The sequence below is a fragment of the Antrostomus carolinensis genome, unplaced genomic scaffold (assembly GCF_000700745.2).
Source record: "Antrostomus carolinensis isolate BGI_N321 unplaced genomic scaffold, ASM70074v2 scaffold35711, whole genome shotgun sequence".
Taxonomy (NCBI): Eukaryota; Metazoa; Chordata; class Aves; order Caprimulgiformes; family Caprimulgidae; genus Antrostomus; species Antrostomus carolinensis.
In genome coordinates this window covers 13,207-30,136 of record NW_010294109.1, presented here as the reverse complement: position 1 = coordinate 30,136, position 16,930 = coordinate 13,207, and the positions used below count along the sequence as shown (strand labels likewise).

The following is a 16,930-nucleotide window of genomic DNA, read 5'->3' as shown; positions in this document are numbered from 1 at the left end:
TTTCGAGGTACAAAGGCCAATTTAATTAGCTATCCAGAAAACATAATTTAGATTGCCTAAAAGCATCAGGTATTACCATTCTGAATAAGCATGGCAGTTTGAAAAAAATATTCATTGTTTAAACATGCTTTAGTGTGAATTTGGTTTTACTCTGTAGTACTGCCCGAAGGAGTTCACTGAACTTGACAGCAGACTTGAATGTTTGCTATTAACTGTGAATTAATGGAACTTACATATAATATAACAGTATATCAGTGTCAAAGTACAACAAATGTCTTAGCAGCAACAATGAAAGATGCATTCCAAAAGCTATTTCTTCAGAGGAAAAAGAGTCACTGGGATTAAAAATGACATGCTAAATTTACATGTTTGTCTTTAGGTGCCGTTTTAGAAGAATAGCCTCTGACCAAGAATAAAAATTGCTGTTGGAATAATATGCGAACAGGTAATTTCTTCCAAGTCTCTACACAGATGTGTGTGTATATATATATGTAATATACAATTCCTTAAAATTACATTGATTTTGACAGCTGCCATTGGATTGTCATAACTGCTCCTTAGGACTGTCTTCACTTACCAGGCCACAAACTAGAGTGCACCACTCAGTGGTACAAATTCTCTCTAGGAGATGTTTGCTTTGATCAGTCCTAATATTCCACAGTTTGTGGTTAATTAGCATACAGTCTGAAGCTGGCTATAAGCAAGGAAGCATGCATCAGCCCCTTTATCTTCTGTCAACATTTCCCACTCCTTCCCCTTCCCTTTTTTTGTTTTAGCAGACTTCAGGATTAGACAGTCTGTAGTATTTTAGCCTCTGGACTAGGCAAGACAGCTGAGTCAACATGTGGATTATCAAGACTAGCTTGGTTCTTTGGGGGTTAAGGTGGTGTTGAGCCTTTACTTGTTTTAGTTTTTAATAGCTGGGACAGTCAGGTTACAAACATTTAAATGCAAACAGACAAGATAGTTTAGGGGCAGGTTTTCTTGCATATCCTCAAAAAGAATAACTGAGAATCAGTGTATTTAGAGGCTATTACCTCTGCCAGTTTTAAGTATGCAGAGTCTAGCGTTAGAACAATCTTCTTCACTTCTCCTCCCAACAAAACTTGATTTTTTTTTAAAAGTAACTTTTGTGTCCTATTTCTCTGTATTTAATCTCTCATATAGAAGGATATATCAAAATACATATATATTAAGTAGAACATATGTTGATAAAGTTTCTACAGTTGTATTAATTGAAAAGCTGAATATTTTGTATTTTTTTTGTTGCCCATCGTCACTTGACTTGTTAAACTTTTTATCTTGATTATGGTAGTCTGAACGTAGTATACATTTGACTTTCAAAGCATACAATTTGCATTTTTAGATTAATATAATATTAATATAATGTATTGACTTACCTCATGAAAAATCATAGCACATTCACCAATGCTAATGTAATTGGGTTTTGGCTTGTACTGAACCCCTTCTGATTCTCCAGTATACTCCTGCATCATTGACTATAAATTGAAATGGATAAACTGTTAGCTTTCACACTTCCCTGTCTATAGGTACGGAGCTGTAGCTTTCAAATTTGATCTAAACTACTGGATTTAAGGAAGGTGGTTAGGGAGTACAAAAACAATATATTTTTGTGTTGTAGCAAAACCCACTACTACTGGTAATTAAGAAATTTTTTTTTACTGTTAGAGCATCCTGAATTTTCTTTTATTCTCTTTCATAATTCTGTCATCTACCTTATACTGTATTACTCTAGTACTTTCAATAAGTAGTAGCAAAGTATTAATACACAAAATAGAACTAATGAAAAGCAAAATTGGGTGGAAAATGGGACACGATCTACATGGACATAGACATTTCTTCAAATATCTCATTACTGGTAAAATGAAGGTTACTGTTTTTCCCTTAGCACTGGAAGGAAGTCTGGCTCTAGGAAGAAATAGCCTACAGAGAAATTGTCTGTAATTACAATCAAAAAGGTTTTGAAGGCTTCCTATGCACTTTTTGTTCTCTCTTTCCACCTCTCCCACGTTTCTCTAATAGGCCTAAGGCAGAGTGCCTGAGGTATTCTGCCAGAACAGAAATGTCTAGTTGGGCTGCAGAGCTGGTCCTTAATACACAGATCACACCATTACAGTCAGAGAATCGGTCTCCCAAATGTTCTGAGACCTGAATGACTTGAGGCATTTAGTTTTCTTCAGTACTCTACTGCTATGCCAGTGTCAGACAGGCCTATGTCTGCATAAAGATGAAGAAAAAAAATAGAACCATAAGGCAGGATTTTAAGGAGGTTAACAAGTTCTCATTAATTCTCATGAGAATTTCTTTGAAGGCTTTCCACGAGCTGTCGAAAGGGATTTTTCTGTGGGGCCTACCTTCTATCATTGTGCTTTTCTATCTGGTAGAATTTCAACAGCACTTAACTCCCTTATATACTTAATAGAGTTTAGAGCAGGTCAGAGTTGAGTTTTGCTTTTTTCCTCTCTTGATTCTTATAATTGTATAGATTTCCTGATACACTATTCACGTATTCAATATCCTCTCTTCATTTAAGGAAGGAGTAGCCTTCCATTTAATTACACTGTCACAGAAGTTCCACTGTTATGTCTGAATAGACTAAAATAAAATAACTTATAGTTCTTGTTTAAAAACCCACTTGTTTTTTTCTGTTACCATTATATTCCTATTGCAATTATGCTTAGACATGAAAAATAATTTTTAAAGTCTTTTAATACTGAAATTGCAATAAATGAATTGCCAGAAGACAAGCACAGAAAGCTTCAAGAGTTACAATAAATTTCTTAACTTCTAACATGGTAAGGCAGAACACACATTTGTGTTATGCCACATCCTGAGCCAATGCAACAAGGTCAAACATGAACAATCCTTCCAACCTTACCTCCACCCCTCTTCCAGCTCCCTAATTTATCTGAACACATGCAAAAAGGTCCAGTTACCATTTGGATGCTAGCACTTTGATAACATGAAACTGAATCCCTGGTGAGTTCTGTGGCATAACTGCCTTTGTCTTAAAATAGTATTAGGACTTTACTCACACTCCCATGTCAATATGCCATCACAGAAATGGAAGAATGTATGAAAAGATGAGAGAGTGGAATTACTAGAGATGGTCTAGAGGACAGCAGAATGCACGATGTTTTTGTTGCACAGGGTTAGAAGTAGCTAAGCTTTTCTGCCACTCTTAGACTAAGTCAGGTTTATTTTATATACTAAGCTGCAGAAGCTCCCTGTAGGGTAGAATTCTTATGGCCAGTGGTCTTATGGCCACACTTCTCACTTTTTTTCCCTGCAGGAATAAAGGGGAACCCTAACTCTTTTTCCCAAAGGACAAATAAGAAAATGAAAATCTTGATTCCTCCTAAAAACCACTGTATTTTGTGTAGAACATGTTTTCTATACAAAAATAGTGAGACAGCAGAATTTTTATTTGCAGAACTTCTGGGAGAAATAACAGCAAAAACAAACACCTAAAGTGTGAGTTAACACATGATTCTCACGCTTGTGATGTCAGGAGATTGCTCTATTTTTCTTTCGATTGAGATATTTTGGTTTCGTAAGATTGAAGAAATATATAAAAATATATGTGCCTATATATCAAATAAGTTACTGATGCATTAAATGTATCAAACAACTTCCAAATTTAGACTGTTTTCAAAAGGAGTGAAATGGTAAAGTTGGATATTCTATTTAAGCATAAACCAGACATCTGCTGCTATAAGTGCTAACATTAGTATCCTCTATTTGGGATTTTATTAGAATGCCTTATTGTCTTTAAAACACAAAAAATCCATATAAGAAGCCTGTGAGTTAGAAAAAAGCCTTTTTAAGATCTGTGTTAATAACATTGTAATAGGCAGTCTTCTACATAAGTGACCCTTCATAGGCTACCTCCTCCATGGTGGTTAAAAATTGGGGTGGGAATACTGGTGGTGTCCAACTGCACTATGATTCAGCTCTTGATGCAGCCTGAGGCAGTCTCAGAATGTCGTGGTCCACACCTGAGACTATTCTGGGTTTATCTGTACTGACTCTGATTCTCTCGTGGAAGCTAGTTAAGCTAAAGATAGTTTGTGCCGCTGGAATAGGACAAACCAGACCTCATATAGGTCATCATGTGAATCACCGTACTCAGTACAGTTCATGGTCACGAAAGGCAAATGAAGTAACGGAGAATTAAAAAGTTGTGCTCACTGCAAGTGAAATTTTGTATTTAATCATGTAATTTAGATGCTTCATGTCTGATATGGTGATAAATTCATGATCTTTTTGCATATTGTTACATGAAACACTTCTGCATGACAGTGCTATATGTTGCTGGCCTGGAAGGCAAGACTGATACCTTACTTGTCCTTAGGGTGGTTTTGTTTGTGTGTGGTGGTTTGGTTTGGTGTTTTGTTGTTTGTTTTTTTTCCTTAGGACGTCATCCCTACTCCCCAAAAGTATAATTAAGATCTCATTTGATTGATAAAAATACAGAAGCGTCTTTTTTTCTCTGTGTTGGTCGTATTTTTAAGATCATGAAGAACTCTGTGGCACCAGTTACGGATCTTTTTGTCTAAATGGAGGGATTTGTTATATGATTCCTACTGTATCCAGTCCATTCTGCAGGTTAGTGAAATTAAAGTTTGTGTGTTTAATTATTGGACAGTAGCTGTCTAACGACTATTTCCTCATTTTGCTTCTTTAAGAAATTACTTTTAAAACATTGTATAAAAGAAATACTTAGTACCTATGACTGTTCCAAATTCAGTAATTCAAGCTCAGATTACTTATCTAGCTTACAAAGACATGACAATATGAGAAAAATAAATGTGTGTACTTGGTATATACTTGTTTGATGGATGCAACAGTACTCAGTTACATATGCATTCAGGACGGTATCTATATTTAGAGCCATATTTCCTCCCCTCATTACAATACAGAAAGGAACAAAATACCCCTTGCCTCATGAAGTATAGACTATAGGAAAGGCATTCAGAAAAGCAAAGTACATTCCCAGTTTTTCTTCCAGATTAATTATATTGCAAAAATTCTTATAACATAAAATGATAAAACGGCCTGACCTGAACAAAATGAGGAGGTGCAAAAAAGAATATAAGATTTTAAAGGGAAAAAAGAACATAATCTTTTAAAGGGAAAAAAAAGAACATAATTCAAGACTTACTGTGTTCTCTCAGTCTCACTGAAATATTCAAAGGACAGCTTTACAGTGAAAGGCAAAGACTGCTTGATAAGGAAACATCAAGGCAGCAAATATAGATACTTCTTACACCATTTGTTTATGGGACCATTCTTCTTTTTGAAGCCCATGTAGCACACTGGAAAAGAAGCACTTCCTATTTTTGCATGTGATAAGTTTCCTGCATAAATACTGCCCCATCCTCTCATTTTCTCATTTACCAAGACATAAGAAGATGACAAATTAAATTTTAATTTTTCATGGTTCTGGATTTACTAATTCTGAGTTATCATTCATCAAAATAAAACTATGGTTAATTTAATGGGTTTACTTAACATACTAATAGGCTTTTAGACACTTATTACATACACTTAAGGATATTACCTTTTTTAATTCCATGGCAACTTCTGCTCCCTCTTCAGTCTTTGCTATAACTGGATGAAACAGTTGAAGAAGGAAACAAAATCTTTTCTAAGATGCCTAATAAAGTATTTCTTTTGTTTGGGACAGTTCCATTTAAACATTTAAACTCAAGCATGTAAACTCATCTAGTAGATGAGGAGAGAAGAGGCAATTCTGTGGTAAATGCTCATTGAAAAAATATACACAGCGTATCACTGTCATTAAGCATATTGTCCAATGTCATACAATCCAGAAGTGAGCATAAAACTTGGAAGTGCTGTATGAAGATGATTTATTCTAACTGCTAAACCTTGCAAGCTTATGTGATGTAAAATGAATGCTACACACACAAGAAGTTAAACATGTTGAAATACGCATGTTCTTTTTCCCAGAAGGAATCCCGTATTTTTTATATTAAAATACTTAAATGAAAAAAGAATGGTTAGACTTAACAGCATCGGTTCCACAATTTCAAAGCACCCTCTCAACTCTTGGTAGATTCTGTAATAAGGAAGGTATATTTGATGCAATAACTGTAAATATGTAAAGTAACAAATACTCAGATTAATTCTTCAGGAGCAAAAGCTAGTCAGTGTAGGTATTTCCACTTTAAAAAGGCTCCAAATGAAGTCACTTGTAATTCAGGTACTAGAGGATTTTTATAATCTGCTGAAGCAGAAAAGTAACATCTTAAGAGCATTTCTGTTATACTTAGGCAATCTTATTGCATTTAAATTATCAAGTATTTTTCTTCTGTATCTAGTGGTTGCTTATGAAGCTATATGGGTTTAAATAGAAGCATTCTATTTAAGTGTGTCCTCATTCTAAGCATGTTCCTTAATCAGTCAGAGAAGGCTAATTATAGATGAGAAAGGTTTTGTTTACACACAGATACCTTAGTAATCAGCAGTGATGTGAATAGAACCAACACAAAAAATGCATCACTATTCAGCACAATTCAGAAAAATATTTGGTGCTTTGGAACTTCAAGACCAGCGTCATCACACAGTTGCGCAGTTCTTTGATGCAGGTTTCTGACAAATCCCACCTAAAGCTTCCAGGTGTTCTCAAAGGATCATCTCCCAGCAACAGAAAAATTGAATTGGTTTTAGAATCAAAGGCTGAACAATCATTAGTGCAGCATTGATTAAAAGGGGGAAATGGAGGAAGAACAGACTAAAAAACTGTAAAAACACATCTGCATTGACATGCTACTTATTTACACAAATGTGTTGTGCTAAACATAGTTAGTCCAGATTACCTGATGCAACATCACTGGAAGTAAATTCACAATATAACTAGGAAAATTGCATCATTCTTTAGAAATATGTATTTTGTAACATGCTAACAAATTAGGAGCCACTGTTTACTTTTGGAATTTCAGTTATTTTTAGCATTCAGAAACGGATATATAGACAAGGTAGAGATTTAACAGAAACAAAGCATTGGATGAACCCCGTCCCCTGTGCAATACTGGCAGATTTTAAATACGGTTGATGTGTGTCAAAACATGAAGTTGCTCAGCTGCCATCTTCCCCCATTCCTTTCCTAACAATGAGTTAATGTTCTCAGCAGCAAAAGGCACACCTGTCACCATAGACAAGATGAGCTCCAAACTCAGGAATGCTCAAATGCACTAAATGAACATGCAGCAGAATGGAGAAGGATGGAAAAGCAGCTGCCTCAGGTGTATCATAAAACATGAGGCTGAAAGCTGTTTGCCTCAGCACCTGATGCGCAGCTGTCCCATAATCATTAATTAATGCAGTGCAGAATAAGTGAAGATTTTGTTGTCTGAGGGGAAGCTCTAGTATTTCCATTGTCTTCCACGTGGCAGATTTCTGAGAGCCTTCTTTCTGTATTTCAGACAAAATACAGATGGTATAAAACCACACAAACACAGCTCTTCTGCTTATCAGGGCAGTACACACAGAAATTAATACTGAATGCTCTTTTGAGGAAGGGAACATATTCTGCAGAGGGCTAAGTACTGCAAGGGACAGAGGCAGACTTTAGAAATCTCCCTGAAATTCCTGTGTATGGTTAAAGGATATCTCCACTTTCCCCTTCCTTTGCTTCTACCCTAATCCAATCTCTCCTCCACCCTTCCTAATCCCATGCAAATTCCTTCTGTCACTGTCTGCATTCCCCATCCTTGCCAGGCTCTTTCTCTGACATGGGTCATTCATTCTCTTTTTCAGTTGTCCCCACAAGTGATATACTTGCTGTGTCATAAGCCTTCAGAATATACACATTTCAAGTTGCCAGTGAAGGGCTTCACACTCATCTGGGCCTTTCTTCTTTCTCTGCCTCCAAAACTATACTTTTGCATGCCCCAGGCTCTTCTGAAAACACAAAATGACCAATTTAGCTTGAAAGGTAGGAACAACAGTTGGAATACACACCAAAAGTAGAGCCAACAAGAGTCAATAATGAAGATTTAATTTTAATTGGACATAAAATATAAAATGCAACATTATCTTATGTGTTTGAAAAGTATTAGTGATCAGAATTAATATAATTGCCAGATATAGTAAAGCTTTCCATACGAACACATAGCTAAGAGAGTTCTAGGGGAAAATAACTTCTCTCCCGTAGTAGCATAAGTTTTATGTTACTGTATGTATATGAATACAGCTTCAGAGTAACAGTTTTGAAACTCCTCTAAACACAAAACTTCTTTAAAAGATGCTTAGGGCTTCCACTTAACTTTTCCATTGCTTATTCATTATGTCTTTAAAGTCTTTTTCGTACTTACTAGATGCCCTTATAGGGGTTAGGACAACTTTTAGGAGCCTGTTACAGACTGAAGATTATGGTCATTTTGAAGCTATCAACCATGTAATCTGAAATACATTGACAAGCAGGTAATTTTTCAGATGTCTTTTTCTGCTTAGAGCTTTGTTATCTATATCAAGAGGTATCCAGGTTTTTCTTGTCTAAAGGAAGACTAAAGGAAACCTGAAGTCAAGACTCTTACAGTATAATACTAAGCAGTGGGAATCTGTGTGCATATTTGACTCAAATCCTACTTCCACTTTTCAAGTCTGTGAGATATTCGCTTATGACACCCACCTTAAGAGTCTGGAAGAGAAAGAAACCTTACTTCTTACCTAAATCAGACAGGCTGTAGATCACTTGCACTGTCTCATGAACTGCATCTGCAACAAGAGCAATAATGCCTTGTGTTTTTGGAGGGCTGTTATGCTTGTATTTTAATTACTGATCAGATTGTAAAGGATCAATATAATTGCAGACCTGTTAGTCATCTCATCTTATCCAATGCAGTCCATTTCCTTCCACCTTGTATTGATGCTAATATGGGTAGTTTTGATTAATATCCTATGTTGAAAGACTCTCTGGATTTCTTTACATATATTATGTTAGTGTTTTGTCTCCAGCACAGCTCCTGTAGTAAATCTGTGTACAACAGTTAAGGCTGGCTCATCTCATCTGACAAGAGGTGTGGGCATGTGCGCATGCATGTGCAGGCATCTGGGAAAGCAGAAATTTGGCTGCTATCTGATAATGGGAGCTTCTAGTCTCACAGCTTTTCCTCAAACATTTGAAGGCTGTTGTCTTTCAAGTGTGATTGAATTAGAAATTCTAATTTCTTAGAGGAGGAAAGACCTTTTTTCCATTTTAAAAATCAACTTTGGAATGCAACATAGGAGGACCATTTAAAGCCAAGAGACAGCATGTGCTGGAACAGCAGGCTAACAGCACGCAGGTGATGTGCAACAGCAATACCTGGCCTAGTGACCACTGACTTAGTGTAACTCCCTCTTACTATAACCTAGAAGCAGGCTTCTCTGTCTTTTGCACTCATTCATTCAAGCGCAGAAGCACAGTTGCCTGCCATATTAACAATTGCAAGTGTGTCATGTGCTCTACTTGTAGGCATCCATTATAAGCAAGATAAACTGAGTTGCTGCTCACTTTTAGGGCTCCATATAGTAAGACCGACTACCTCTAGAAGACTATATATATAGAGATACCATCAATCTGGATGACATTCATAGCCCACATGCTTGTTAGAGCCTACTTTTCTGTCTTGCTTGGAGTCACTGAGTATGTAACTCCACTGAAATTATTAAGAGCTCTGCTAATGCAACAGGATAAGCAGATCTACTGAGTGAGTTCTACTGCTAATTACCGAAGTCTGCTTAGTTTCTTTCCCACCAATTTTAGGAAAGGACTTACTTCTCTTGGTTGTCTCAAAGCATCAGTTGCTTTTATATTTAACACAGTCCTTCACCTGTTTGTACATCAGCATTAATGACTTCATAAAAGCTTGTGCAAGCCAATATTTGAAGATATGGATTTTCATAAATGCCCTAACTGTAGCAGAGCCTGTTGGTAGGGTCACATTAGCTATAATTTTGTTTATTTAAATGTAACCATGAGATACATCATCTCAATTTTCCTGTTTCTGTTAAAACTTCCATCATTTTTAGGTTACATGACAGTATTTTCTACATAGCATGGAAGCACTTTCAGCAAGTGTGTCAACAGATCAGTCAAGAGAAAGTGGATGGGTAGTTTTGTAATCCCTAATCCATTGCACACAGTTAAACAGATAATATTAAACTGGCAAGTCATGGAAAATGTGTTTATAAAACTTGTTTTGATTACATCCAGGAAGAATTAATAGGTTCAGCATCCAGGATGTTTAAGTTTTGGCTTTGTTTTTTTAGTGTAGGTCTTTTGCGCTTTCCTATAACCTTCGATTCATAATGGCTATAGTTTTTCCCTTACAGTCTCAGGCCTTCTGGCACTTTTCCCTCTTGAGATTTATGACTACCTTAAGCATCTGGTTCTGTTTTCTATTTAGTGGGAAGTGGCTACAATCTCGGTAACCTGTTATCGCATTCACAATTTTTTTTCATGGTCTTTCGCAGAACATGAATATGGCTTCCATGCACTGTTCATGCCAACTCACTCTACTGTATCACAACAGTTCTCTGCCTCTAGCCTTTTATGTGATTCCATGTCCAACTCTCTTCAGCTAGGACTGGCTCTTCTTCCTCCTGCTTCACTTTTCTCTTTAGGCTACTGACTTAATCCCTTTAAACTCATTCTCAAGAACTTTTCCATGGGCCTTAATTTGATGCTAAAACCTATTTATTTTTTATTCCTGTATCATTTTAGCCTTGTGTTATTCTCCATTTTCATTGGTATTCAAGAATACTTCTATGAATTTTATATTCCATTTTCTATCCCTGTTATTCTATTCAGCTCTCCAAAGCATTTCTCTCCCACTTGCTAGAGAACAATGCTCCACTCAAACTACTCTTCTATTCCTTAAGTATTCTACAGTATTTCAGAAATAGGCCACTGAAATGCCACCATACATACAGTAAATATCGGGAACATTATCTCAAGTAATCAGAGCAGTCTGCCTACCCTTCCTTCTCCCAGCAGTCAAACACAGTAACTTTGAAAAGTCTCACATTTTCCTTAGTAAACGCTGGCTGTTTGATCAGTTGCACAGCTTTAATATATGATGATAATTAAATCTTTTTTTCCGGTGTCTAAGTCTCCCATTTTATTTCCAAAAGCAAAGAATTAAAAGAAATGGTAGTAATTCTTTGTGCAACAGTTTAGCTCAGTAGTCCATCATCTACAGGTGCTGGGAGTCACGCATGGGGTATGCTCACAGGGATCCATTTGTCTTATTTAGATATGCTAGACATCTTTCTTTTTTGGCAGTTCCTCCCCACTCTGCCTTCTTATCCCTCATCTGAAATTATACCTTGCAGCTGCCAATCGCAGTTGAGAACTTCAAGTATGTTATGGAGTTCAGCCCATTTTTCTCAGCTGGAGCCTGAAATTGCTTATATCACAGCTTATTATGACTTCAGTGCCAGAAATAGCAAGAAGGAGCAAGATCTTTAGCAATACAAATAGAGAGAAGCAAATTTACATACATAAAAGATACATGCAGAATATAGTTATTGAATGAAGTGCTTTCCATTTTCTGTAATGCAATAAATCCCTTAAGAAAATTTAGCAGAATAAGTGCAAAATATAAGACAAGTGAAGATCAGTTTTGCTTCAACCTATCTGTGACTCAATCTGAATTACTAAGTTATTAATTTTATTTATTTTTAATAAAATATCATAACATTTGAATATGGTAAAATGCCATATTCATTTTAATCCTTTCTTCGAAAGAAGTTTTCAGAAGCTCAGTACATTAAAAAAAGCATAGTAAAAAAGACTTTTAGCTTGATCTGTCCAAGAGAGGGTCATTCACCAAGCACATAACATGTTCTGGCATAAATTATTACACTGCAACAACTACTTTTGCAATCTAAGGTGTACTGTGTCTCAATGAATTCCCATTTTCTTGGTCTATTTAGCTGACAGTACTACCTCTTCAACAAAGAAAGCAAAACGTTACATGAAAGGGGAAAAAGAAAACATGACTACTGTGTGCAAGAGAAGAACCAGTGGGATGACACTGTTAACACTAAAGAGGTGGATTTAATTAATTAGATCTGCCAGTGGAGGAGTTGGATTTAAGTGCAAAGTACACCATTGTGAAGTATATTGCTAATCCAATAAATGTACAAAGAAAGATATGGTTTAATATATAAAAACAGTATGGATCAGAATATAAACTTGATGCCCAACATGCCCAATTCCCTTTCTTCCAGAAATATGAGGCAAGTGGAAATTCTATAAGAAAACTTGCTGTGAAGCAAATATAAACCTTGAATTATGCCATAACAAGTTCTGTCCCCATTTAAGACCAAAAGAAGTCTTTGTACTTTTCATATTGGATGACAAGTTACCATCTAGTCTGTAAAAAATTTGGTTTCCCAGGTGTATTGAGAACTACACAGGAGCCCGCTGTGAGGAAGTTTTGCTGCCCAGCATCAAGTCCCAAACAAAAGGTGACCTGTTTGCAGCTTTCTTGGCTTCACTACTTCTTCTAGCAGTTCTTGTAATTGGAGCATTCTACTTCCTTTGCAGGTAAAAGTGCTTCAGAGTGCTGAAGCTATTTAATCAAGTAGAAATTTCTTCTGGTAATCATGTACTAATTATTTGAATGTAAAAGTATGTAATGAATTATCCATAAGGTTTGTATGGTTATTCAGCATAATTAATGTGGATGTCTCAAGTTACTGCTTGTAATATTTTAGTTCCTGGCTTGTAGTTTTCTCAATGTCTTTTCTAAGTGTTTACTTATATTTGTTTTGTAAAAAATACATGTAGTACAACCATTTCTGAGAGATTTTACAGTCTACTACCTAGAGTTAGTGCTAATATTTTAAAACATTAGTCAACCCATATGTTCTCCAAAGACTAAGAAGTAGAAGCAGGTTACCAAAATGCTTAGGGATCAGAAACTGTTCCAGTGGACTGATTTGGCAGCCAAACCAACTGGTGCCATTAGGTCCCCATTGCTTTATAGCTCCTGGTTTGAAAAGGAAAACTAAGGAAAGAATCATATTCAAGAATAATCCCAGGGAGATGTATATTAAATTATACCTAGAACTAATCAGAGGGCTAACTCATTTATCCAGGATGATCCATGTTCAGGTAGCATGAAAATGTCAGTGCTAGACAGCCAGCGCTGCAAGTTTGGTTTCAGTAGCATTTTAGCCATATTGAGACTTAAAATTAAAACATGTAAGCAGTTACTGGGATGAAGTCAACTCATCTATTTGATGCTCTAACACCAAATACATATATCAGTACACAGTTATACCAAACCCAAACTTACTGTCTCCACTTACTCTCTGAATTTGCATACCCAAGTCAACCTCCTATGTCCCCTCACTTTTTGTAAGAGCTCATTTTGTCATATACTGTTAATATGCATTTATGCCTTTATGAGGCAACTTACTAGCCCCTGTAATTCTTAACCATCACAGACTTACAGCCTCTTCCTGTTACTCCTGTGCTGCCTTTCTCCTTGGTTACGATAACCTATGGTTCTTGCAATTCTGTTCTTTGCTCTCCCATAATCACATTGCCAAATCAACCTCTCTGATCAAGTGCCTTTCAATGGGCGACCTTTGGAAGAGCTGGTGTACTTTCACCTCAGCTGCTGTCATGGAAACCCACTGAATGCCAGTTTTTCCCATAGCTGAATATATTTAGAAGAGATAGAGAGCATTTGATAAAAAAGAGTTTGTACAAAAATAAAAAACAACTTGTTGTAAAGGATACCCCCCACCTTAGTCATTTGAGTTAAATTAATCCTGTCCTAGCAGTGCAATGCCATAGCAGTTGTTAGCTAAAGAACATCTGCAGATGACTATGAAGCGATGAGAATAGAATACAGCTTCAACTAACTAAAGAAAAATTCATTCAGGTTTCACAGAGGTACGGGAGAGTATTTCTTTAGAAGCAAAAGCTTGTCTCTGAGAAAAAAAGTCTTCAGAGAGCAGAGAATTCAGGGAGTAATTTGTTAGAAGATCCCTTTCCTCTCACATACAGTAAAATTAGGGGAAGGCTGGAGACACAATCTGACGAGTTTTATGGTCAAAGAGCCTTGCATTGCAAAGTACAGAAGCTTAGAATAACAGCAATTATAGGTTTGGGCAAGTCTTTTATTACACAGTTTGAAGAGAACCTCAACTACTCTATTTCTTTACAGGAAATCAAATTACATAAGCTTTAGTTAACTGCCAGAACATGTAGTAGGGTCTCGTTATTAGACAAATTATAAGGACAGCAGCTCAGTCTTAACACAGTTGCCCTTGAACCTATCTTACATACCAGGCTAAGCTCGGGAAATCTCATGAAATCATGATCAACTTCTTTAGTATAAAGAAAATAACATAACTGTCTAAAAATTGTCTTGTCTTACCTTTACACTTCAGAGCCTGATGTAGCACAATCATCTTCTGCTAGAGAACTCACCTAAAAAAGAAATACTTTACATCTAAAAGTCCTTATCTCTTGACTGAAGTGACCAATATATAAGAGGAGTCTCAAGTGGATATTTTAGTTTACTCCCCTCTTTACAGCTGTATAAACAAGAATTATTGCTAGCAGATGTCATTAATATTTTTTTTCCCCCAGATTTGATCTACCACCTGTATCATAACATCCTGGAAGAGGGTAGAACTGGGTCTTATAAGGGTTAGCTGAGAGTTCGTGTCATCTTTGACTTGTCCTCTTGACAGGATATATTACATTTAAAATGTTACGAGAAATAGTGCACTATCAAGTTTCCTCTACTGTACTTTATTAACAAATATGTTTGGTCCAGAATCAGAAAGCAATTTTCTCTCCCATATTTTGTGTTAGTAAGCATTTCTATCATTCTTTCAGCAGAGGATTCTAGTATGGTTTTAGTATAAAACAGAAACGCAGAAGAGGAGATATTAATTGCAATTTAGGATACAGAAACTGAATCTCTAAAATTATACATCAAATCTTGTAGAATTTATGTAATCAGTGCTCTATTTTCTTGTCCCTGTCATCACTTGTAACCTTCTTCCTTTCCAAGTTTTCTTCCTCTCAGGCTGCTTGGGGCAGATTTCAGGACCTATGCATTTAATGCTCCTACAAACAAATCCATTCAGCATACCTGGGTGGAGAGAAAGGATTTCATTGCTTTGCTTATAAAACCAAATCATAGGTAATGCTGAAAGTAACCCAATAAAAGAAAAGAGCTTCATAGGAAAAGCTCTGAGTGAGCAATGGGAAATAATTCTCCTTTTATATTACGCTGAGTCACCACATTTTTATCAGCCAAGGATTTATTTTTTTTCCAATCTGCCAACAATCTGCTGTTAAGCTGATTTCATGCTATATTTGATTATGTACTAAGATTCATCAAGATGGTATGGTTTGGGAAAGAAAACCTACGAAAAGGAAAGAGAGTCAAAGATAATGAAGAAACAGACAGTATTTGATATGGCTAGAGGGCAAGAATGATGGAAAGTAGAACAAAATAAAGACAGAGGAAAGGAAACAAAGATCTGAATGAAAGGAACAGCAGAGAATGGAGGGAGGGAAGAGGGAGAAGTGGTCAAGGACTAGTGATGAAAAAAAGCAGCTTAGAACTGGAAAAGATAAACAGTGGTCTAGGGTTAAACCTCCCTCCTTTGTTGGAACCTGTTGAAGGAAAGGCAACTGTAAAGCTATCTTAGTGAGTCTCAGGTTGATAGAATAGAATTATTTAGGCAGTAAAGTGCATACCTTTAATTTACTTTCTGAAAGTGTTACGAGGAGTGTTGCTGCAAAGACTATGCTTTTATGTGTCCTCAGAGATGAGTCTCATCAAATTTATATCATGTTGTAGGAATTCATAAAAGGACTGTCCACACCCAAAGTTAATGTGAAAACCAGTTCAGCACATTAGCTGCCTATGTTACTTTATCAAGTTTTCTCCAGGAATGTGTTGTTTCATTCAGGCAATAAAAGTCACTTCTCTGTGAAAAGGGGAATCCTGATCTTTAAAGAGCATGCTCAGTTCTGTTTGCTACATTCCGGTAAAGCTCAGCACATAAAACTATTGCTATTTCTAACTATTGGGAACATTGTGTTTTAGCAGAGATAGTAAAAAATTTCCAATTTCAATGTAAAACTTATCCAAATATATATATATATATATAATTTTTTTTTTTTTTTAAATCAGAACTGGTTTTATGAGAGTGGTTTGGTATTTAACAATGAAAAAAGTCTTGTATTGGAGTAGGGTCCTGTGCGGCTTTAGGCCCAGGAGCTGCGTAACCTGTTAGCAGAGCAGAGTGTATGGAGGTAGAGCAAATCCAGATCTAACCACTCTATCTTGAAAGAAACACAAACACCACCTGCCAAAAAATTGTACTGATAAAGCCTATCATTTTGACTTGGAGAAAAGAGGAAGTACGCAAAAATCCTTGCTATTACGTTGTTACTGAGGTAACAAATGGAATATTTTACTACAAACAATTCATCTGTCAATACAGGTCCATCTAGCCTTCTTTCTCCAGAAACATATTGTACAAGGGTTATTGAAAGAAGAATGAGAAAGGTGGATGATTAGTACAGAATCCACATAAGCCAGCTTTTATTTAAAAACAATATAGAAGCCTGAATGCCACACACACGGCTTAGATGAACAGAGAAAACCCTAGGAAAAACTAAAATAAATCTGCAATTCATTTCTGCACTTTATTATAAGTTCATGCTGAAGTACCAAAGTACCTGTAAGATAAGTGTATATTGATGAACAGGAACTCAGCCAGCCGAAACAACAGGGTCTAGGAATAAAGCCATTTAAGCTGTCCAAGACAACAGACTTTGTGGAGGAGTTATATCACCACAGGACACAAACTGGACAGAAAGGAGAATAGCTCATGACCCTTCTGAGAGCAG

General features: G+C 36.3%; 1 protein-coding gene across 1 annotated transcript in view; it reads left to right on the top strand.

The window, feature by feature from the left end:
• Window positions 1–435: 435 nt before the first annotated feature.
• Window positions 436–16,930, top strand: part of NRG4 (neuregulin 4) — a 17,015-nt gene continuing 520 nt past the window's right edge. The window contains exons 1-3 of the mRNA XM_010177530.1: window positions 436–445; window positions 4,536–4,629; window positions 12,434–12,583. Of these exons, the coding sequence (XP_010175832.1) occupies window positions 436–445; window positions 4,536–4,629; window positions 12,434–12,583 (254 nt within the window). The remainder of the gene's footprint in view (window positions 446–4,535; window positions 4,630–12,433; window positions 12,584–16,930) is intronic.